The sequence below is a fragment of the Thalassophryne amazonica genome, chromosome 21 (assembly GCF_902500255.1).
Source record: "Thalassophryne amazonica chromosome 21, fThaAma1.1, whole genome shotgun sequence".
Classification (NCBI taxonomy): Eukaryota; Metazoa; Chordata; class Actinopteri; order Batrachoidiformes; family Batrachoididae; genus Thalassophryne; species Thalassophryne amazonica.
In genome coordinates this window covers 29988634-30012340 of record NC_047123.1, presented here as the reverse complement: position 1 = coordinate 30012340, position 23707 = coordinate 29988634, and the positions used below count along the sequence as shown (strand labels likewise).

At 40.2% G+C, this 23707-nt stretch overlaps 2 protein-coding genes across 5 annotated transcripts; one reads left to right on the top strand and one right to left on the bottom strand.

Annotated features, from left to right (window-relative positions):
• Positions 1 to 1822: 1822 nt before the first annotated feature.
• actr10 (actin related protein 10) lies at positions 1823 to 23492 on the bottom strand. Of its 2 annotated transcripts, XM_034162406.1 has the most exons (14): positions 23481 to 23492; positions 9698 to 9799; positions 8294 to 8366; positions 8129 to 8211; positions 7880 to 7988; positions 6980 to 7087; positions 6808 to 6875; positions 6606 to 6685; positions 6143 to 6178; positions 5375 to 5454; positions 5157 to 5230; positions 4435 to 4516; positions 3380 to 3581; positions 1823 to 3249 (listed from the first exon to the last, which is right to left on the bottom strand). In XM_034162406.1, exons 2-14 carry the CDS (start codon positions 9772 to 9774, stop codon positions 3068 to 3070), a joined length of 1254 nt encoding a protein of 417 aa, XP_034018297.1. In that variant the 5' UTR covers positions 9775 to 9799; positions 23481 to 23492; the 3' UTR covers positions 1823 to 3067. The 2 variants fall into 2 exon arrangements, with proteins under 2 accessions (XP_034018297.1, XP_034018296.1); XM_034162405.1 differs by lacking the exon at positions 23481 to 23492 and having other exon boundaries at positions 9698 to 9910.
• LOC117503201 (armadillo-like helical domain-containing protein 4) lies at positions 11354 to 19825 on the top strand. 3 transcript variants are annotated; one of them, XM_034162404.1, is made up of 9 exons: positions 11357 to 11568; positions 12546 to 13217; positions 13329 to 13466; positions 15248 to 15616; positions 17058 to 17201; positions 18328 to 18486; positions 18652 to 18683; positions 19241 to 19390; positions 19522 to 19825. In XM_034162404.1, the coding sequence occupies exons 2-9, from the start codon at positions 12977 to 12979 to the stop codon at positions 19594 to 19596; spliced, it is 1308 nt and encodes a 435-aa protein (XP_034018295.1). In that variant the 5' UTR covers positions 11357 to 11568; positions 12546 to 12976; the 3' UTR covers positions 19597 to 19825. The 3 variants fall into 3 exon arrangements, with proteins under 3 accessions (XP_034018294.1, XP_034018295.1, XP_034018293.1); XM_034162403.1 differs by having other exon boundaries at positions 11354 to 11568; positions 12546 to 13466; positions 19241 to 19375; XM_034162402.1 differs by having other exon boundaries at positions 12546 to 13466.
• Positions 23493 to 23707: the final 215 nt, after the last annotated feature.

Genomic DNA, 23707 nt, shown 5'->3' with positions numbered 1-23707 from the left:
GGCAACAAAGGGCGAGACCTTGCCTGAAGTGCCGCATACGTCACAGCTTCTAGCCTCATTGGCCCGCCTCTTTACAGCATTCGCAGCCGCTGATTGGCCGCAGCAGTCAGCAGCTGAAAAAACGTGACCACTGCCAAATGTGTGGCAGGTTGAGGACATTGTGTTCAGCACAGTGCAGGAATCTCAAATATCAAACACAGTCATCTTAAGTTTCATTACATAATAGTCTATCTGGCCTGAATTAAAAATGTTTTTTTTTCCCCTCCATGTTCTTTTTACCTTCACCCTGAAGATTAGCATTTCTCACAGTGTAAGTTTCTTCAAAGTCTGACAGTAGAGGTGGGCGATACTGGGAATTTTGGTTTTGATCCGATACCAAGTAAATACAGGCCCAGTATCGCTGACATCGATACGGATACTTTTTCATATTTAAGCTTCATAGATCCAAAGGATCCAAAAGACCTAGGATAGAATTTCACCAAACATTGTACGTGACGACAAAATACTTTATGATCACAATCAACATTTTTGTTTAAAAAATTATCACTCAACACAACTTAAAACAAAATCTCCTGAGGTAGAGGGCTGACAAACCACGATACAAGGGTGCGCTGCTCCGTGTTGTGTGACACAGCGCGGCGCTGCTCCTACAGAGAGTAGACTTTGATGAATCTGCGTGCACAGCAGTCAGTGTGTGCGGGAGAGAAAAAAAGCTTGAGTATTGATCTTTTTACACGAGGCTCGTTCAATATCAATACCAGCGTTGGTATCAATATTATCGATATTAGGATCGATCCGCCCAACTCTATCCAACAGGTCCATAGAGGTTCATTTAATTAGGGATGTGCAGCTGATATTTTGGATTGGGATCATGACATAAATGACTGGCTGTCAGAAAAAAATAATAAAAATAAATCAGATCTGATCATTTTTGTATAGCACGAGTTACATGTGGGCCAAGCGTATTTTCCTTTTCGGAAATAGAACATTTTTTTGCAGTTTGAGTTGATGTTTGCTAGACCAATGACTTTAAGATTACACTATGGGGTTAAAGACCATGCTGCAGGTTCCAGTATCAATATTATATTGGACACGGAAAAAGTGGTATCATGCCATCCTTACATTTAACACGTTTTTAATCTGTGATGGCACTCCGTAGAGCGCTGACTCAGTTTTGACTCCATCATAAAGCCTATGATGTAAGAGCCCAGATGGCGTAAATTTGATCCTTTCAAGAAAATTACCTCAATTTTTTTTGAATTAGCACCTGTTTGTCAAATTGAAAAATATTGACTTCAAGTTTCTACACTTACGCATACAAATTACTTAATTAGCCTACTTACATTTAATTGGGCCAAACCCAATCACACCATCTTTTTAAAAGCAACTCTTGCTTTGAAAGTTGCGAAAATAAAACTGCCAAAAAAAAAAAAAAAAAAAAAACCATGCATAATTTCAATCCTTTCTCACATGTAAAAATCTTTGCATAGTATCCATGTAATAATATGAAAATAAAAGATGAACTCAAAGAACAAGGAAATGATATAAACATAATTCTTTTTGAAAATTCTTTTAAAAGATAAAGCAATAATAATGACACCAGATAAACAGAGCGGTGTTGTGAGTACAGCAGTACTCCAATATTTATTTCACTCAGGGGTAAAAAGTAGATTCAAGTTTTGCAATTCATTGTTTTTGACTTTTTTACAGAATCAACAGCAGAAAGTTAGATTCTTCTGTTTAAGCTTCTGGATAGAGGATTTTACACTGTAAATGTGCACGTAAACAAACTACAATGAACTGTTCTCATCTCAGATGCTCTGGTTTCACTGCAACATTTAATTCACAACTTCCAATTTTATGACAATTTATAACATATTAGCACACATTCAAATGCAACCTGGAAAGAATGTAGTAGGCCATTTAGACTTTTTTTTTTTTTTAAATCGCAACTTAAATTACAAAAACAAAAAGCTTACATGAGCATTGTCGTCATCACATAAATAACAGTGAAAAATAAACACCCTCTCACAAATCTGTTGAGGAATCAGTGAGAAAACAACTTATGCATTCATGTTGAACATTTCTGTGAAACATAAAACAATTCTGTTTGATTTTTGCCTAATTCTACAACAAAGTAATGACAATGACAAAACGCATACCAATGATACACCTTCGGGAGACCACGCAGTTGCACCGAAAGCGACGCATCCTCTTGCAGTATTCCATTCAAGTATATTGCAGGAATAAAAGATGGTCTCAGTGACGTGGAAAAGTCAATCCATGTTCTTCCTGACCTACGACCACATGTGGATAAGCTCTATGGTTTGTAGGGGGACTGCATTCGACATTCTAATTACGTAACTTTGTAAAAAGCAACACTGAGCTTCTGCGACAAAGAAGCACATTTGGAACAAGTACCTCCTTTAGAGAGGGATTGATATACTGAATTATGGAAACTCACACGATCACATCTAATCATCCCCAAGATAAGTAGGATTTATGCCTATCAGGCTTAGATAGCATTTCTACTGGTCTGAAGATCTCTGCAGCTCAACGGGATGGAACCTCAGTGACCTGGGTTAATTTTTGGTCACGCTGCCTCCCTGTGGCTTTAGATGAGACCCTTCATGTGCATTCTCACACTCTATCCAGCCATCAATGGGTTCTAGTCCCATCCCGGGGGAGTCAGACTCTCATCTGTATTGTGCTGCAGAATCCAGGGAGAGGTGCTGGCACCAATGGGCCTCAGCGCCTCTTATTGCTTTATAGCTCGTGTCATTAAACAGATCATATCTGAAATATGTGTGATCAAACCAATGCAGAAATATTATGTGAAGGAAACTCATTTATGAATGTGATGTCTCTGTTGTTGCTGGGTAAAATGTATTTGGTAAATCTAACCAATAGTATTAAAATATGTAAAGTTCATACAATATTTCATGGTTGATAAAATCAGAAACATCCAAAATGATGAAAGACACTCGGCCCATCCTGTGTTTTGTGTTCTTGTCACTTTAAAGTGATTCATGCTGACATGTGAAGGAGAACATACTGAAAGGACAATCTACTTCTCTGTGGAAAAGGCCCGCTTCATGAGTGGAGGCGGTGTCTTCCCGGCTTCGTAAAGAGATTCCGGAGGAGGGGAGCTCAAGCAGCACCAGTCTGGGATCCGTCCTGTCTGGTTGTAGTAGTCTCGGGACACCGACCTGCTGCCCAGGATGTCCTGCAGCACGCCGAAGATGGCGCCTGGAGAGCAGAACAGAGCACAGATACACACAGAAAACATCTTAAGCTCCAAAGTTCATTAAAATCATGGTATCTGCATCTGTCTGGTTTAAACAGCGCTTTATCTGCTTCAGAGCTGCTCATGTCTGACCTCCGAGCCAAGCGGTGCAGTTGGGCTTGGCGGGTGGGGTGTGAACGCGGAAGCTCCTGCTGGCCAACACGTTGCGGTACTTTGGTTTCTCCACCAGGAGGCGTATCTCTGCCAGCAGACGGTGCATGAAACCCGGCAGCATGGCCGTGCCGCCGATCACCACCAGGTTCTCTGACAGCACCTTCCGTGTATCAATGGGGCACTGAAAGAATTGAAGACCCTGAATTAGAAAACAGGCGCGTTTCACGATAAACTGCTAAAAACAGATTACAAAATCTCTCTATATTTATTTACACATCATTTGAAATAATCAACATATGCAATATGCAATTCCAGAACATGTTTCTGCAACACATTTTTAAAATAAAACCTCAAAATACATTAAAAGCATCTGTGGCTAGTTTAACAGGTTCTTCTTTTTTTGTAACGCCACATTTGCATTATTTCCACACACTATGCAGCACAGCAGAACTTGAATTATTTCACTCTTACACTGAAATTCTAAAGCGGTGCAACGTCTGCTGCTATGTCTATTGCGATTAATTAGGTTGGCCTGAGCTGATTTGAGGCCCTCATGAAAAAACAAAACAAAAAACACATCACTCTCAATTCAGTGGTAGAGTCGTAGTAGACTGTTGCTATGGCAACATCACTATGAGCCTAATTGTACAATGAATTGGATGCTGCTTTTCTCTTGCCAAGGATACGGAAGGATTATAACAAAATAGGAGCATTAAGCCTGTGGAGTTGTCACTGCCGCAGTCCAATTTAGTGCGTTCTCTAAAGACAAATACCGTCACAGCGACTGGGGCTCCTTATTTCCACCGTGGATGGTGGAGTTGGTCAAAACACAACATGACTGGATGAGATCAAATAAATAAACTACAGACTCCAATGCTTAAACTCAAACCATTTTTGGCTCGTTTGTTTTGGTTTAGTAGGAGCTCGATGTTGGCGACATTTTGCAGTCTGGGTTCCTATTAACGGCTGATGTTTTCAAGTACTTTTCTGCTGTTTTTAACATCTTGGCGACATCTGAAATTGAGGCGGAGTACCTTGACCAGAGCGTCAAGTATCAGAGAGGCCACACTCTTCTCCTCGTTGTCCTGCTCAAACAGGATTTCCATCACAGAGTCCCTGGATTAAAAAGAAAGAAGCATCCTGAACCACAAAGCGGAAACGAAAGAGACAGAAAAACAACAAGGACTCTGAACAAAGAGAGGAAACATCAAAGCAGCAGAGGTGTCTATATTACAAAAGAAACAAGGAAAATGGAGGAAGATAAAAGAAAGTATAAATAAAAAATTAAAAGAAAAAAGAAATTATAGAAATTCAAAAGAAAAAGAGGAAATGGAATAAAATGAATTTAAAACAAAGAAAGGAAACAGAAAAAAAAAGAAGTGAAACAAAGGACAGGTAGTAAAAGAAGTAAAAGGGAAGAAAGAGAAAAAGATGAATGAAAGAGGAAAAGAAAGAAAAACGGAAAAGTAAAAATAATAAAGAAATGGCAAAAAGAAGGAAAGAGGCAAAGATAGATCGATTTGTAGCTTATCCAAACACAACTTGATTTCAAATGTCTAATTCATGAGAATGGTGCAGTTTGCCAAAGTAGAAATGGTTCAGTTTTCATACAGTTTAAAAAAAGCAAAAACACACAAAAAAAACCTATGCAGATATCATAATTTCAAAGACTTTCCAGGTTGTACAAACACAGAAAAGTAAGAACCAGAATCTGTCTGCACATAAAGATAATGATGCATGTAATATAAATATACACCTGATTGAGCCTTTGATATGCAGAATTTTTTCCCCATCCAAAGGATAATCAACATCAGGGGGCGGAGCTGGACGCTGAAGAAACCATTAAAAAAAAGCGGCATTAAAACTGACATAATTCACTGAAGGCAAATGCTTACGACAGTCAGACTGTTGGTACCAAAGACGATTTGTGTAAGATTTGTACCAGACACCATGTCTGGACATTTAAAGACTCACTTCAGCTGCTCCATCCAAGTTAAATTTGGCCTTTTGGATACTGAGACCTCGATCCATGTCGCTGACGAAGCACGTTCTGACTGCAGGAAAACAAACATACCGCAAGTGATTTCCTCAATGCCAGCAATCATAACGATGAAAAATGAAACAGAATTCTAAATCCTTGTTTCCCCTCAGTGAGAAAATACCAACAACCACTGAAACTTTCACGGTTGACATTCTATCAACAAATAAGACTGCAGCCTAAAAATACAAATCAAATAGCTTTAAATCAGCATATCTTCAGGACAAGGGGTAGTACACTCATGAAATTTTTATTCCCTGTGATTAGCAGGTCAAGCACGGGATTAATGGAGTCAATCGTTTCTAGAAAAAACTACTGAATATTCACCTCTGAAATTTTGGGTTCTGATAGATACAAGTGAGGCTGCGTGAACCACCTATTTGGGGCTGTGTTTCCATCTTCTAACGTGCACAATCACCACAAGATAAAATAATGACAGATAGTCTGATCCAGTTGCTTGTGCAGCCTTGTTGCTAATCACAAGGTTCTGACGGTTCTGCATTAACAGCCTAAAGGACTCTGTTTGGTATCTCACAGAAAGTTGGTCAGTGCTGTTCTTCTTCATATATACAGTGCAAAATTTGAGTTTGATTCAAGGATAACACTCACAAATGGCAAGTTCTTCTTTTCTTTAAAAATGTGGTGTTTTCAAAATAAAAGATTCAATACCTCCACAGAACAAAGCAAGAGTTAGACAAACTGACCTTTAATGTCCTCAACAATCTCCTCTGTCACTGTTCCTGGGGAAAACAAAATTAAAAAGTGTCAGGAAACGTAATGAAACCAAAATGAAAGTTTGTCATTGAGGCACAAAGCAGAAAAGGAAGGTAACTCCTACTGCACATATGAACCATCCAGCAGGTGTGTTAATAGTATTTCTGCTGTATAAATAGGCCAAACTACTCAATTCTGTGCGTTTTAGTGTAACTTCACAACAATCTGGGTCGGAATGGGCGTAATTCTAAATTTTTGTGTGATGTGATAGAAAAGTATCAAATTATTTAGTGATCATAATAAAAGATGGCACTGAGGAAAGTTTTAATTTCAAAATTTCTTTGACACTAAACAAATCCTACAGAAATAAACCTACAACAGACTGACAGTTTTTAAAGGTGAATCATATGTTGTATATTCTGTCCATTTAAATACACATTTCACATTAATTACCAATGACAGCAGGGACACTCTGTCCAGTCATGGTGTCTGTATCAACAGTACACTGTTCCACAAGAAGTCCGTCCATTTCTCTACGATAAACACACAGACTCACGATTAGGGAACTTTAAAATAAAACCTACTTTATATCAAAGATAATCAACATCCACTCAACATGATGCTTAAATAAGCAAAGCCTGTCACAACAACTTACTTATGAATTGCGTTCCCACCCAAAGGCAAAGCTTCCCAAGCTGGCAGAATAGGAGTGCACTCATAAACCTGATTCCAATGATAAGGTGGTAACGCAACATTTAATATTAGCAAAATGTGAGAGCAGTGCTCTTTTAAGTCTGTCACTGAGTGATGGCAACAGTAAAGGATACAGGCAGCACCAGGGTCTCTGTGTAGCCACAGTCCATCACCAGTGCAGAGTTGATGCCCAAAGTCATGATGGACATGAGGTGACTCGGTGCGAAGAGCACAGAGGGCACCTGAGAAAACCGTCACACACAGAGTAAGACCATTAAAAATCCATTAGCAACTGAAGCTTACATGTTATCAGGACTGTCTACAAAGTTAAAAAGAGTGTTTAAAATGCCACAAGAGTGTTTAAAATTTCAATAAGCTCTGGACCATTTCACTTCCCATGATGCAGGCAAAAGCAGAAAGAAATCTGGATTATAGAGTATAGCCAATCAGGTTATTACATCTGTGGCAGGGGGACATGTTCAGCAGTATGTGGGACGAGATGATGAATTGTGTACAGCTGCAGCTGGGACAGCACATGACAACTCATGCTGTATTTCTTTTGTCAGATCTGCCATGACATAAAACACACGACCCAGACACACCGTGGAAAACAAGACCGACACAAAGAGTGGCATATGCCCCTGAAGGTTTTATAGCAGGATACATCCTCCAGCCTTCCGCAGCACACCATGGAAAAATGGTTTCAATCAGACAAGGTGTTCTTTAGTTATTGAACAGAAAGGCAAAGTTTACTGTCTTACTGTCTTCACTACATCCAGGATTGAAGACAGACTTCATGTCCCCCAACTTTGTTAAGCAGGAGCATAAACTTAGAAATGGTCATTTTTATAATTCATTTTTACTGTGAAAACAAATTCATATTTTCATGCCAAAGAGCTATATGGACAGATTAATTAAAATAATAATAATAAAAAAAAAATCACTCAATTGGTGTTGATTGCAAATTAATTCTCGCCTTGTAATCATGTCAGTGACATTTGCTCCTTTGAAACAACTGCTCCCGATTGTGGTACCTCAAATTTTTTGAAGAAAACCTTGGTAAGCGTTTCTCTAAAGTGAGACGGGCAAAGGATGGACTCGACGATGACCACTCTTCTGTCGCGGGGGTTCACCAGCAGGTGCCTGATTTCAGCAAATGGCAGGAGACGTGAACATTTACGTCAAAGCTCTTTCAAGGTTAAGGCAGATAAATACAAATGTACTGTGAAATTTTGCAATCTGAAGGTGCTATATAAATATCACACGACAGTTGACAGACTCACCTGAAGTACAGCATATGGATAAACTCTTTGAGGATGACATACAGTTCTTCTGTGTTGATGTTGTACTGAACCACTTTGACCATCTGAAAGTTGGAACCATACACTTCGTTAACATTTCTTCACACATTACTTAAATGCTTGCATTCAGCAAATAAAGATTCTCACCTGTTGCTGTCCTGCCTTCCGAATTTTGCTTGGAATTATGAATCTTGGCCCCGTTTCCCCTGCAAAGCCGCATCTGCAACAACAGAAAGCTGTCAGCTGTGCTGCCAGAAAGGCGGCGACTATGCAGACAAGATTATGACTGAAAAATGCTAATCTGTTCATCTTGATTTTGAGGGCCTTTATGGGGGTGAGATAAGTCCCCGTTCCAGGGTAGGTACTGGTCAGTGACTCACAGGGATGAAGTTGACAACAAGTGACAAGCCAAACGAGCAAAACAAGAGTAAGAGCAGAAAAAACAAAACAGAATAAAGAGCAGAGGTAACAAAGGGACCAACAAGGAGGTACTATTGGCTTTCTTCTTGAAGGACAAAGTCCAGCAAGAACTGAAGTCCTTGAGTGGGAATCAGGAAAAATCTATGTTGAAGCCAAAACTGTTGCATAACAATTACCTCGCTGCATACGTAGCTGCATGAGTTCAGCTGGCCTTCACCACAGTGGATATACAACAGCTGAGAAGGCCAATTACGAGGCCATATTGGCAAGATCTTGGACGTAGGTTGAGTTCTGGAGGCAAAAACGGCCCTATAGCATGCCTGTAGCAGATGGCCACTCCGCTTAGTCTCATTTGCTTTATGTTTCTTCCTGTGAAAAGGGTGTGGTTTCTTACAGGTGTTGCAAATGTACTTGATCATATGTTAAGGTCTTAACTTTACTCTTTGTGTGGATCACTTTGCGATGTGTCGTTGAGATTGTTTTTAATTTTACACAAAGCTAAAAGTTTAGATTTACTATGTTAATAAAAGCAATGCCAAGCACCACTTTAAATTTGTGCAAGGTCTTAGCCGGCGATAATTTATAGCAGCAAATAAAAATACCATTACAACTGAACTATCGACTGACAGTTCTGCACAGACAGGCCAAGAGGAGCAATCAGGCAGATGTTAATGTTCAGATGCAATGGATGGACAAATATACTTCAGCCATAATCACACTATATCGCGGTATTGTTGCTATAATATAAATTTTGATATGAAAATATCAAGTCTCATCAACATACAGTTTTGAGAGACTTGCAAACACAAAAACTGGTTTTAAACTGGAGCACACCAGATGATGTCTGGTTTAAAAAAAAAAACCCTGCATCAATACTTAAAAACAATAACAGAGAATATTTGCATTTACTTAAGTCCTTTTCTAGTTAGGTGAATGGTAATGTTCAAGCTAGGTGGCTAGAAGAAGGTAGCCTGCATTTTAAAGCGTGTGCTAACAACTATAATATATATATATATTACAGCATTAGGGGGTTTGTATTAAAACTGGACCTTTAGTGTTAACAAATACTGCGGTTAAGGACATAATTCTGATTTGACAGCACGATAGCATCTAATGCTAACTGCTACTCACTTTGTGTACGCTGCTCCCAAATCAATAACAACCGCAGTCTTCTCTCCTCCGCTTCCCAGCCCGTCAAACAGTGGCATTTTACTGAACTTGCGAAATTATTGTCTAAAAATCGGTTTTATTTATATAAACTCAAAGGTTTTCTGTTCTTCGCTTCCCTTCCGATGGGCAGGAAGGGGGCTTGACAAACTCGATGACGTCACCGAGATCTGCCTGAATAAAATTGTGACAAAGAAGAGGCGTTCAGTGACATTTTGGACTTTTCTTATTCCATCGACTGAAAATTATTTTGGTGATGATGAAGTAATTTGTCCGGGTAATAATGCATCTTTCTACAGATCAAAGTGTTTTAAAGCTACAGTGTGTAGGATTTAGTGGCATCTAGTTGTCGGGCTGCAGATTGCAGTATGTTGACCCCCGGACATGATTTTTTTTTTTTTTTTTTTTTTTAGTTTCATTTACAACAAAGATGCATGCTCCCTTGCCATCTCTTGTGATTAGAACAGTATGTGATCCTCCATTTCTCAAACTGGTTTGCCTGTACTTGCAACCAGTAGATTGTGTATCAGGGAGTAACCAATGATTCCACTTCTTTTTGCTTCACTCTTCTGGATGCACTTCAAAACACACCTGTGGAAACTGCGATAGCTGAAAGAAGGAGCAACAATTTCCCATTTTGACAACGCATCAGGGTGCCACTTTATTTCTCCCCTTTTCACACAATTCATAGACCTTATATAACAGCTTGGCCCGCCCGTTAACAGGAATTCTGGCGGGAAAAGCACCACAGGGGACTGAGACCGTTTACCATATGCACAGCAGGAATACACATTGTCAATTACCCAAACAGGGGGCTAGAGAGGAAACATCAACATGCACATCTCGGTGTGTTAACACCTGCAGAACAGGGAACACACTCTTACCACTAGGAGCAACACTTTGGTCTGTGCTTCGCACATCTGGGCATGTTACCACATACCAAACAGGAAACACACTCGGTATGGTGAATTATGTCCATTATGTGTTGAATGTGCACCACACACCCATAAATTCTGTACACTGGAGCTTCAAGCCTTTTCTGCCAAAAAAGGGCAAATAAGCTGAGTGCATCTGTCAGAGAAATGTCCAGATCTCATTCTGACTGAAAATTTGTGGTGAATATTAAAAAAAAAAACTGGTGCATGAGAAGGATCCATCCTGAAAAGCGGATCTATCAGGCGAAAGTTGAAAGCAACTTCATAGAGAATATTGTTTTTCAGTGAAGTTCATGATGCCTTAAATTTGTCAGGCTGTCTTAAAAGCCAAAGCAGTAATTGTGATTTTTTTTTAATTTAATTTAATTTCTTTATTTCTTATTTATTTTGAGGTGGGAGGGGGGCGGGTGTCGTTTGTTCCACATTGTTTTCATATCATATAATTTGTGTCTTGATGTATTTCAAGCAAACAAAATGTTCAGCTCGTGAACAGATTATGTTGTGTGCGATTTTCTTTTTGTTTTGTATTGTTTTTTAGATTGAGAGGAGCTGTCCTTCAGCACCCGTTGGAAACATCAGAAGGGAAGGTCACACAATAAGATATTGTTGAATAAAAAAAATTAAAAATGGGAAAGATTTTCTCTAAATGAATAAAGCTAGATTTATCCAAATCGGTGCTCTGTGTCGATTATTCTTGCAGATTTGCGGCTTTTACGCACTCCAGAAGCCTGGAACGCCCACAGCGCGCACAGTGACGTTGCGCTGCACAACAACAAGCCTCTCCTTCAGCTTGATTTCCACACCAGCCTGCCCACAATTTCTCTTGGTAGGAATTGCATTTTAACTGTTGCGCTCTGCAAGAACAGAATCCACAACGGCATCGGTCATGAGCTCCCAAAGGTAAAATACAGTGTTTTTAAATGCGACTTTATTGTGCAGATTGCCCTGCGAGAATTAGGTGGTGCATGATTTTTTTTATTCATTTTTTTCGAGATGCATTCAGGATTTGTGCAGCTATATGATTATCCTCTGCAATTTCCGCGTGTTTGGTGAAACGACATGCACCACCGCAGTGTGCGTTTGTTTTGCGCTCCCATAGACACCGGAGCGTTGCCAGTTGGTGGTCAAGTGCGTTATCACGGAGAGATGCGCAGGCAGGGAAGTGCACGGCCGTTACTGTGTCATTTTATGGACCGTGCATCGATGAAATTTGCTCCTCACACACACACACACACACACACACACACACACACACACACACACACACACACACACACACACACACACACACACACACACAGTGCGCGAAATTAACGAAAGACGCAAATGCGCCATGCGCAAAGTTTGGAGTGTATGAAATCAAAATTTACGTTGGGAATATTTAGGATTATGCAGGTTAAAAACGCAGTGTCCGTCTGCGAGGGTCGTGTAGGAAACCGTTCTATTTATAGAAACTGCGGGGGGGGGGTCAGGATTGCTGCGCTTGTCCCCTTATTTCGGCTCTGATCAAAACCGATCAGAAGTCTCAGCCATGAAAATGAAAAGATTCAGACCTTTTTAAAAGATATGACCTATAAAGCATGAGAATAAACATACATTTGTCTGGTTATCATGTGTTTTTTTTTTTTTATGCCAAAATGTGGCAAGCAGTTCTCAGATGGATTCTGTTTGATTCCACGTTTCTGCACGTTTCAGTCTTCATTTTAAAGGGGTCATAATTTGGATTTTTTTTTTTTTTTAATTTAGTGAATGTTGATGCCCCCGATCAATCAAAAAATGTTTCTTGCTTATAGATTAGTACTAAAGACACAAACTGTACCTAAAGTGGTGCCAAAGCACCAGATCTGCAAACTCTACGTTTTGTGTCACTTCATCAGGGACTGAGACAGACAGAGATGTTGATGCTTGAGACGTTCCATCGCCTCCTTCTGGCTGCCGCCTGCCTCTGTGTCTGGGGAACTCCAGTCCCAAGTTTCACCCCCACACAGGACAGCAAGTGTGATGGGCCATGTGTCAGCACCGTGACACCTACAGGGTCGAGACCTGACGCGGTGGTGAAGTCCAAACCTTCAGATGAGTCTGTGTTCGGGTCGTCCAGACTTACGACTGGTTGACGTGGAATATAGGTGCAGAGGGAGGAGCTGACCCAAATGGATGGAAAACAAGACCTAAGGGGATACATCTGGTGACGCAGGTGGAAATTGGGGACAGCCGTGATGCAAGATCTGGGACGAGCGAGGCCGACGGTGAGGTGTGGAACAGAAGGAGCGAGGAAAAGGGCAAGGCTGCTGTTGGGGGGAGATCTGAGATGGCAGATGCTCAAAGACAGCCAGAGGAAGCTTCAGTTCTGTCTGCTGATTCGTTCACAGATGAGCCAATACCAACATTGAGAGGTGATCAGGACATGACCCAAAGACTGACCCCACGTGCATTTCCTTGCTCCTCCACAGCTCCATCACAGCAGAAGACTTCCTCAGAGGTACAAGAACCTCCAAAGGAGACACAAATGGGCAACCAAGAGGATGATGGCCAAACAATATCGCCTGATGGTGAGGGTTCTGACCCCAAAACCGACAGGACACCACCCCTCACGGAACCTTCAGCGCACATACAAAGGCTGACCTCCCTTGGCATCGCGCCTCCCTCGTCTTTCTCCACAGCTTTGTCCATGTGGGGCCACAAGGGCGTGACCACAACCATGTTGCCGGACTCCCTGCTGCCTGATATTGGACCAAACCTGATGCCGAGAGAAGACGGACCAGAAAACCTGTGGACTGAGGCAGCAAGAGCCAGCAACGGTAAGTCTAAAATAAGTCCTCAAAAGGATAAGTTACAAAGCAAATCACTGAAACAGTTGTTGGTAACACACCTTCCACTAGATGCATCCAAAATTTTACTTCATGTGTTCATGAACAAAATGTTTGATTTCGTGCTTCTCTCTTGTCAAAGCACCGATTCATTTTAAAATGTAATTGTTTCGTTTTGTGTTTTGAGTGTTTAAAGAAAAACTTTGAGACATCTGTGTCATTTCATGCTTCAGTTTCTGAAGTGTTTCATTTACTGCTTTGCATGTATTTTGCAAGAGCTTTGGTTTGGTTTTCAAGCACTTGAAAACAATGCAACACTTCACAAAGCAATTATTGTTTCAAACATTTCACAAAACCATAATTGCACAAGGCACACAGTATTGTTTCAAGTGTTTTGAAACAGTGAATAATTTTAAAAGTAACTTTTATTTACTATTTTGAAAACTGAATCTCTTTAGCATGCATTTGTTTCATTTTGCTTCAAAAGCTTTAAAACAATGAATTGTTTTCCAAAGCAATTGTTTCATTTATTGTGGCTGATTCGAAACAATTAACTATTTTTTGGACTTTTTGCGTGCTGATTCTTGTGTTGTATAAAATGTTTTTAAACAAATCCTTTTCCAAAGCAATTGTTTCATTTAATTATTTGTCGCAAACAAACAAAACAATTTTATGATGCAAACACTTTTGTGTTTTTTGTAAATTACATTTTGAAATAGTTGTTCCACTTTGTACTGTTTTGAGTCTTTAAAAAGTGAACAGTTTTATGAATAATTTGGTTCACACGCATATAATCTTTAAAAGAAAGTCTATTTTGAGCATTCCTAAACAATCTGTTGCCACAAAGACACCATTAACAATTGAAACAGTGAAATATTTCATTTACTGATTGGGGAATTTGTGGAAGTCAGTCTGCTCATTTGGTAATTAGACTTTGTTTCATTGTCTGAAGCAGTTGTTGGTTTTGTCACCGAGGCATACGCTCCTGTGATCAGCTGATCTTTGAGCACATTTGATCTTATTTCATTGAGTGTTTCACACATTTGTACATCCTAAATTGTCTCGTGAAGCAATTGTGTTGTACGGTTCAGTTTCCTGGTTTCTGCCATCTGTATTTCTGGGTTTCAGGTGGTTTATTTGAAAATGTCATCTTTGATGGTTGGCAAAGGCGCGCCTATATTTCCACGCTCCACTTTGAAACCCAGCTGGGACCCATGGCAGTCTAATTACTTTCTATTTCTGACTCAAACCTGGATAAAAAAAAAAAAAAAAGAAGCAACAGGGCTGCCAGCAAAGACTGATGGCAGGGTGCATCTCACACACACACACACACACACACACACACACACACACATATCTTTGGAGACTTCCATCCCCAAATCTGCATCTTCACCTCCAGACAGAACAAAGCAGGTTATTATCCCACGAGGCAGGAGAGGGAAGCAGATTAAATGAGCCGGTCTGTGTCCTGGCATCCAGAGTGGGATTGTCTCTTTTGATAAATCTTCTTCTGAAACTGACACAACTCAGTTCCCAAAACGGTGTTATGTAAAATGATTGCAGTCTTGATAAGCCTTTTTTTTTTTTTTTTAATCCTGAGAGAATTCTGTGGCAGCTTCTCTTGTTTTGAACATGTGAAAAATTGCACCTTACTTGAATAAATTCTGCAATAGATCTTCTGCATTTCACATCTTTATGCTGGCAGCAGTTTTACGTGAATTTGAGTGAAGATAAACTGTAAGAATATTTTGTGTGTGTGTTTTTTTTTGCAGCAGACACTGTGATGCCGCTGTCCCAGGATGAGGCCACAGAGGGCACCATGTCATCAGAGGCTCTTCCTCTCATCTTCGAGCCTTTTGACGATATCACACAGGAGGGGGTGGCTGCTCCGGCGGTCGCCCGGGCACCCGGCAGCGCTCAGCCTCCTGCTGCCATGGCAACCAGAGGAATGCCTCTGTCAGAGGTGGACCTTGACCAGCTGGTCACCGTGGAGACAGACAGTGATGGACCCTCACATGCTCCGCCCATGCTGATACCAGACTGGACGTCGACTTGGCAGACATCAGGTGCTGAGCTCCTCGAGCCAATCAGCCCGTCAGGTCTGTCTGCTTCTCAGCGTCGGGCTGGGACCAACCCAGAAGGTGATGAGACAGGACTTCAGTGTCCACATAGTGTCCATTTGTACTTTAAAGGGGTCCTGTTATGCAAAATCAGGTTATTTACTTTTAACTGAAAAATATGTTTAATGTTAAACATCCTGAAAGTCCTAGAATTCTACATCCACACATGCAGGAATGCTCCTGCTAAAGGCAAACATGGAGTTTGAAACAGCTCGTTTGAGGTTTCTGTGACATATGTCACAAAAGACCATACTTGGAGTACAGTTTGCTCAGTGGGACACGCCCACCAAGCTGCTCAGTGCGATATACCCACTCAGCACTCTTCACATTACATTCTCCTGATCCACCTCCTTAATGGGGTGGGGGAAAGGGGGCTCTTTTCTATTTAAAGCAATAGATCATGTGTTAGAAACCTGTAAACGTTATTTTTTTATGATGCAAAAACTCAGTCTCTAGATTTTATTTGGTGACAAACTCTAAAGTGTGTCTCTTATGGCCTATATTAGTTTACTGAAAATGTATAAATAGCACCCCTTTAATTACAATTCTCAAGGCAGATCATTCAGTATAGATTGCTACTGCTTTTTTTCTCTATTAACATCATTTTGGGCTCTGAAATTGAACAGGAATGCACATTTAAATTTTTGGAAGCATTGCGGTGAAGGTGCATAATCATAAGTTTACTTAAAGGCATCAAATCAACTTGCAGACACTTTAAAAGGTAGAATTCTTAATCATGAAAATTCTGGCACCTTGGAACCTATTAAAACACATATCAGGCTAAAAAAAAAAAAAAAAAAAGCATTGAGCTGTCATCGGCATCTTAATGGCTTCCCTCACAAGTCAAGTTTTAGATATCTGTTATGGATAGACAAAATGAAAACTCCAGAATTTCTTCAGACGTGGTTTACTTAAAGATATATTTGATCTTGTCTCTTCATGTGGGACAAAAAGAATTTAACCAGTCCAGCACTGATTTTGAAAGCCATCATGGTCATGGGCTAAACAGCTAAACACTGCATTTGTGTGGGGCAAGCTAAAACCGCCCACGGTAAACTGCTTCATGGTGTCACCAAACAGGTGAAAATGTTATTAGAAGTAGGTAAATGTGTACACGTTTACCTGAAAATGTAAAGAAACTCTTCACAATGGCCAATTATATAATTAGCTGCTTACCTTAGCCTGCTCCTCATCCTCATTTAGCTTATGACGGGAACCAGCCCATTATTGACAATCAACAAAATCACTTCAGGACCTTTCAAAATCATTTCTATCCAGAGTGACAAGACGAACCCAAAATCTTAAAATACAGTCCAGGTTGAAAAATTAAGAGGCCCCCTTTAAGAACAACTCCACAAATGCCCAAACATATATAGACTCAAGTGGACATTCAATGACTTGTACACGTCAGCTCTCACGTTTTCAAATGTACACGTGAAAACTGACACTACTTCCTATTTAGGTGTGGTGAGGACACCAAATGTTGAAGCAGGCCTGTCCACCAGTGGTACCCTGTCATCCAGCCAACAAGCAATGACAACAGACCAGACATACCACCATTCTGCACACAAATCCAGATCAGGGTTTGTGGAGGTGGAATCTGATGGTAAGAAAGGTTTTGTTACTCAGGAATGAAAATGAAATTCTCTCTCATTCAGTTATTTCATTCCTACCTCCACCAATGAGGTTCTGTCACCAGGATTACTCAAAAATATGTGAACTGGTTTTTATGAAGCTTGGTCAAAGATGAGAGCTCAGGATCAAATATGAATGATCAAGAACAAAGACAATAAACAGAGTCACAAGTCACCATTCACCAATCAGAAACAAAGGTGAGCAATCAGGATCAATGTCACAATCCTGATCAAAGATAAGCAATCAGAATCAAAGGTAGAGAACTTGATCAAAGATGAGTGATCATAATCAAAGATCAGGATCACAGATCAACAATCAGAAACAAAAAGAAGCAATCCCAATCAAAATCACAATCTCCATTAAAATTTAACAATCACAATCAAAGGTTCCTGACTTGATCAAAGATGAGTGGTCCTGATCAAAGACAAAGACCAGCACCACAGGTCAGCACTCAGAAATAAAGATAAGTGATAATGATCACGGTCACAACCATGATCTAAGCTCAGCAGTCAGGATCAAAGGTCTGGAACCTGATCAAAGATGAGTGGTCATGATCAAAGATTAGGATCACAGGCTACTATCAAAGAAACAAAGGTGAACAATTAGGATCAAAATTCAGCAGTCAGGATCAAAGGTCTGGAGCTTGATTACAAATAAGCGTTCAGGATCAGGTCCCATTTATTTATAATTAACCTTAAGCTGCTACACATGTAAAAGGATTAGCTAGACAGGTTACCCACATCCACCCATAAATAAAGTGGTTTGTGGGCCTTTGGAACAGTTATGGATTCTACAGAAAACTGTCTGGATTGGACCCTTTGTCCAGAGAAGCTCCAAATTTTTGTAAAATCTATTTCTAAGCATCTCTTGACCAAATTTCATGAAAATCGGTTGGTGACTTTTTTTTTTTTTCTTTTAAAAATCTTAGAGATACACAAAAACATAACACATTTGGCAGCAAATCTTCACCATCAGTGTTAACGTGTGTGATGAGGTCATTTGGCCCTGGTGGAGGAATGCACCCTCTGCTTGCATTCCCTCCCTTTTGGTTTCCAATCACCTAAGACCCCGGATGATTTTCATTCATTTTTGCGCAGAGGAGCCAGACGAGGACGAGGAGGACGAGAACTCAGAGGAGTCACTGGAAGAAGAGAGCGAAGAAGATCTGACAGAAACACCCAAACCATCCTCAACGCAGCCTCCGTACAGCCTCATCCCTCCACCGCCCGTGTGGGTTCAGAGAAACCCGGGCCTGAGTAAGTCAACACTGACGCACTTTCAAGAAAAATCGCTGATTACCGGCTTCCTGAGTTCTTAAAGGTCATCTGCAGCAGTGCAGAAAATGTGCAAGCATCTGAGCTGCTGAGGAGGCCTGACTGAGGCATTATATGGTGATAATGTGGCTTTTTCTGTTTTGGCAGTGAGGAGCTGGGTGGAGCTGATCAAAGAGAAGGTAAGACTGCCACCTGCTGGCCGTAATCGGTATCTCTCACTGATCATCCTCCAGAAGCACACTTTGGCCTCACATTGAATTTCTAAAATCTAAAAAATTATTAAATCGATTAAACAAATCCTGTTGTAAATATTTGCTGTCATAAATAGAGGATTTCCTTATACTTCGGAAATGATGCAGGACTTCATAACCAGAGTCTGGTCTGATGTAAAAATACATTAAATAAGGTGTGATTTGTCCTGTGTGTATGCGAGCTTGATTGATTCATTTTTTTTTAATAAATTTTGTGTGAATATTACTTAGGTCAATATCTTGAAATGGTAATTTTTTTTTTTGAGAGGACCAGCTAAAAGGTCAACAAAAACATTGTGGAAAAAAACACATTTTCTGCTATATCGCCGCAACTCACAGGGCCAGAGAGGATTCAAAGTTTATATTGAACAGCAAAATATTTGCACAGCGTTTTCCTGAGCGCAATTGTTTTTTAAAAGCAGTTTGTCGTGGTTACTGCACGATTTTGTCGGTTTTCCTCTTTGACCTTTCCCATTCGTCTGCAGGCGGGCTACGTTTCGGGAATGTTGGCCCCAGTTGGCATTGGCATCACGGGGGCGCTGCTCATCGTAGGCGCCCTCTACAGCATCAGGATGATCCATCGCAAACGGAGGAACAGCTTCAAACACCAGAGGAGGAAGGTCAGGCAGCCAGAGGTCAATCATCTACTTTACTCATCTCTTTGTTCAGTGTGGATGTTGGATGCGTAAACTGAGAACTAGACTAATGCATTCAGCCAGTTAAAACCAAAGCTTTGGTTCTAATTTTTTGCCCCCCCCACTTTCAGCAACCTCGAGAACCCGGCGTAAATTGTCAGGATCAGGCCATGCTGCTGGCCGACAGCTCCGAGGATGAGTTCTGATGAGCCCACCATCGCCATGACTACCGCGTCTGCAACCTCTCTGGGCTGTTTGGCGATGACTCATGATGCACCAATTGGAGCCGACTATAGAGCACAATTTGCACAGGCTGCACCGAAGTCAGCTGTGAACTAATTCCTGCTCTAAAGGTACCGATTTGAGCACTTTCCTGAACGCTGACACAGCTGGAATAACGCACTTTGACATGCATTAAAAAAACAACAAAAAAATCCAACTATACGGTGGCATCCTGAAGGCATCACCGTTAATTTGGGGGATTGGAGGTTAACTATGAGCTAACATGTCGTCTGTTTTGCATTAAAAGGGCTGTTGAATTGAGATGTTACATAAAACCTGTAAATATGTTGTACATGTAGGGTCTCGACGTGTGTATGTGTGTGTACATAATATTCCTTAACACAGAGATTAAAGTGCTCTGGGAGTTATCGGATTTCCAGATGCTAAGCGTATGGCTGTTTCTACAACGCGTGATCATGCCTACACTGCGCGTTTGTCTACTGCCAGACCTACATAAGGAAACCTCTAACCACTGACTTTCTTAAATAATAATTAAATAACTTTCTAAAAGCTTTCAAGTTGATAGATGTCAACAGTTGTTAGCATTAGCATGTGCAAACATGCTAAACATTAGCATCCATCACTTGTGTGGAAATTGTCAAGATCACACGTCTCTCACATTCAAACTAAAAATATTATTTTTCCCCCCCCCTCCCTTTACTTTAATTTGGTATCTTCTATGACTCAATTTGAAAATCATGGTATCTTGAGGCCTATTTTAAGGCAGCATCCACACGTACATTGGTATTTCGAATACGTAGCTTTCCCCCCCCTCTGTGTTTTGGCCTTTTTTCTACACACAAACTGCATTTTAAGTCACAGAAAGTGGGAATTTTGGAAAACTACTTATATGGTGAAACTTCTTGGAAACAGTTTTAGTATTTATGTAGACAAGGAAACAAAGTTTTGGAGCTTTATTCCCAGGGTTGTGAATGGCCAACATGATTATACGGCGGCCTTTCTTAAAAAGTGGTCTGGGAGTGACCCCTAGTGGTGCTTGAGTATATTGATAAAATAAAGTTAAATTAATCTATTTTATTCAAATGTAATAGAGAATAATACTATTTTAATATATTGTTGGGAGTCCAACAAGCATATTGGTTTTTTTTTTAATATTTGGGGACTTAGGTGGTGTGCAAGATTTGTTTGTACTTATTTTTATTAGTTAAGTGGTCCTTGCTTTAAAAAGTTCTACTCATAACAGCACTTTACATTGCATTTTCACATGGACTGAAACTTTTAAGTTGTGCTGTGGGTGAGATTTTACTTATTTAAGCCAAAGATGGAGAATCTGTTTTCAGACATACTGGTGCATGTGCAGACAGCCTAAGTCCATTTCCACATTTATGCCATTTTGGTATGTTGTTTTAGTTGCTCATCTTGTTGCATTGTTGTACAGCACTTTGTGAGGTGACTCATATCCTGCATGTTTTTCAGATTATCATCATGTCATTGAATGAGATGTTTTTGACATTATTTATACAATGGTAATTACAAATTATTAGCTAATTATCAGTTTTGGATCCAAACGGTTGTGGAGATATCCTGTAAATTATTACTATATTTTAACAATCTGCTTCAACAGTTAACATTTTCCAGAGTATAGGGAAAAACCCACGAGTCGCACCCTTTTTCTGTAGTCAGCTCATGAACTTGGGATTTTTATGCAATGTTGAAGTGTACTTCATATTATTGGTATTTATTCTTTTTACTATTGGAGTTTATTTTGTTTTGTGCTTTGATTCCTGTGAAAGTCCTACATAAATAGTTACTTTAATTATTATGAATGACAAACTCCTGATTTTTCTGTATTGAATTCACAACTGAGTCTCAGTGACAGTTAGTTGAAAAACCAAAACTGTTACTTCTGTTTTTCCTGCCAGGGTTGGCGAAAATTTGATCACCCCTTCAGACTGTGTGCATAATACCCTGCGTTTCATCGCCTTCTTACAGCTAACCTTCTAGTTTTTTTTTTATACTGTCAGTTGTCAACAGCTCGGTATAACGCCCGGTATAAGTAGCGGTCCACCGCAACATCTGGAAACCCGGTAATTCCCAAGAAACCTCTATCTCTTGATGTTTAAATAATTCCAGAAATTCTGCAACAATCACAGTGACTCGTCTGCATTAAATCTTGGTTTAAATCTGAATACAGCAGAAATGCATTTTTGTTTCAGTCACTTGTTATTGTGTGACACAAAGTATGTAGCAAAAACATTATAATGTACAGTTTTACTGTCATTTGCAGAATGTTTCTGTGCATTGTGCCAATCACAGTGGCTTATTCGTCCACGGGACTTGGGCTGACTAAGTGACGTGTTGTTTTCTGGCAAAAAAAGCACAAATGCTGACCTGTTTGGATATTGGGAAAGAAACGCGTTTGGTCTTTACCGGTTTAATGTTGGTTTGCGGTTTGGCTTCACGCAGCTCAGATATACTGAATGAACGGGAGCATGAGATTTGTGTATAATCCTTGAAGAGAAAATCGAGATTTCACAGAACCTCCTTGTGTGCAGGTCAGAGACAGAAAAAAGATGCCAAACATATTTGAAAGACTGTTCGTTTTGTTTAAAGAAAAATATATTTTCTGTACCTTCATGAACCATCTGATGTGCTAAATATGGAGCTGCCTGTGTATATGTAATAATACAGATGTAGGACGTGTGTCGTTTAAAATAGTAGACACTTTGTTGTCTCTTCATGTAGATATGAAATACAAACCGTGTGATCAAATAAACACTTCTTTCAGACACATCTCCGATTGTGACTTTTCATTATGATATAGCCATACTGAACAAACTGGAAGTGATATTTTGTAAGAAAAAAATTCAGTCCACTTTACAGCGTTAAAAAAAGGAACAAACTAAAGAAAAACAAAATCAAATAATTTATTTCTGTGTTCTTTTCCCCCACATTAAATAAAAGCTATCGGACATTTCCAGATCAAAATTAAAAGAGGGGACAGGAAGGAGCAACAAGGACACAGAAGTCTGACATGCAAACAAAAAGAAAACCTTTCTCTGCACACTTCACCGAGGCGGTGCTGGTCACCTCAAATATTGCAAGAAGCCCCTGTGATTGGCTGCGGGGACCAGAGGGTGTGGCTGCAGCATGAAGGCTAAGTCAAATGATCTGACTGGTAAACTGGTTTCAGAGGGAAAAGTTCTAACTCAATCTCACAAATGGCAAATGTCACCCCCAGGCTGAGGACAGGAGCTGGACTGTTTGTGTAACACACCTGAAAGCTGCGAGCGCGCGTCCAGGATGATTCAGATATCAGTGAATACTGAACCGGCACGTCGAACCTTCATAAGTCCACATCAAACAAAATGCAGAGAGGGAACTGGCTGAAAATATGCAACTACAAACCGGTATTGAAGACGGAGCCCTTCAGTCTGTGAATTAGCCGGAGCCCTTCGGCTCACTGCGGCGGATTTTAATGCCCGTAAACCTTGTAGTACTGCCTGAGAATCAAACGGAAAGATGACGACAAAAGACCCTTCTGTCCAAATCTGACTGGCTGGGGAACACCTCCTCAGACTGACAGCTGGTTTGAAGAGCGTGATCAGTAATCAGTGTGTCAACAAAAACACCAGAACTGCATGTCCAAAACAAAGACGCAACCAAAAAGGGACAGATAAGTGACTAACCCGGGACGCCACATGGTGGAACGCAGCCATAACCACAATCTAAACAGAGTCAAGTGAGTGACCAAAAAAAAAAAAAAAAAAGTTGGCATTTGGAAGTTTTGGGGTGTCCATTATGAAACACTAATCATTCTACTTACACCTCTCAATGGGCTCAACACAGGAAAAAAATAATAAAAATATAATCAACAAATTATCCCATCACATATGATCCAGATTAAAAAAAAAAAAAAATGATCTCAACATATTGGAAGAAATGAACAGTTTGTACATAGATTTGAAAAACAAAGCAATATGATCCATTGTTCCAAATGCACACAGACACAAATGCACACGAGCTGTGGCAGATCTGAAAACATCTTCTCCCCGTTCCAGTCCTGGACCACAA

Bases quoted from the DNA above. Each gene is read 5' to 3' on its own strand.
- actr10 (XM_034162406.1), bottom strand. From the start codon at position 9,774: ATGCCACTGTTTGACGGGCTGGGAAGCGGAGGAGAGAAGACTGCGGTT. The intron at 8,212-8,293 runs GTGAGAATCTTT...TCCAACTTTCAG, and splicing joins GGAAGGCAGGACAGCAACAG to ATGGTCAAAGTGGTTCAGTA. The intron at 6,179-6,605 runs GTAATTAATGTG...TGTTTTCCCCAG, and splicing joins GAGTGTCCCTGCTGTCATTG to GAACAGTGACAGAGGAGATT.
- LOC117503201 (XM_034162402.1), top strand. From the start codon at position 12,977: ATGGCAGATGCTCAAAGACAGCCAGAGGAAGCTTCAGTTCTGTCTGCT. The intron at 15,617-17,057 runs GTGATGAGACAG...CTTCCTATTTAG, and splicing joins GGCTGGGACCAACCCAGAAG to GTGTGGTGAGGACACCAAAT. The intron at 17,202-18,327 runs GTAAGAAAGGTT...ATTTTTGCGCAG, and splicing joins TGTGGAGGTGGAATCTGATG to AGGAGCCAGACGAGGACGAG.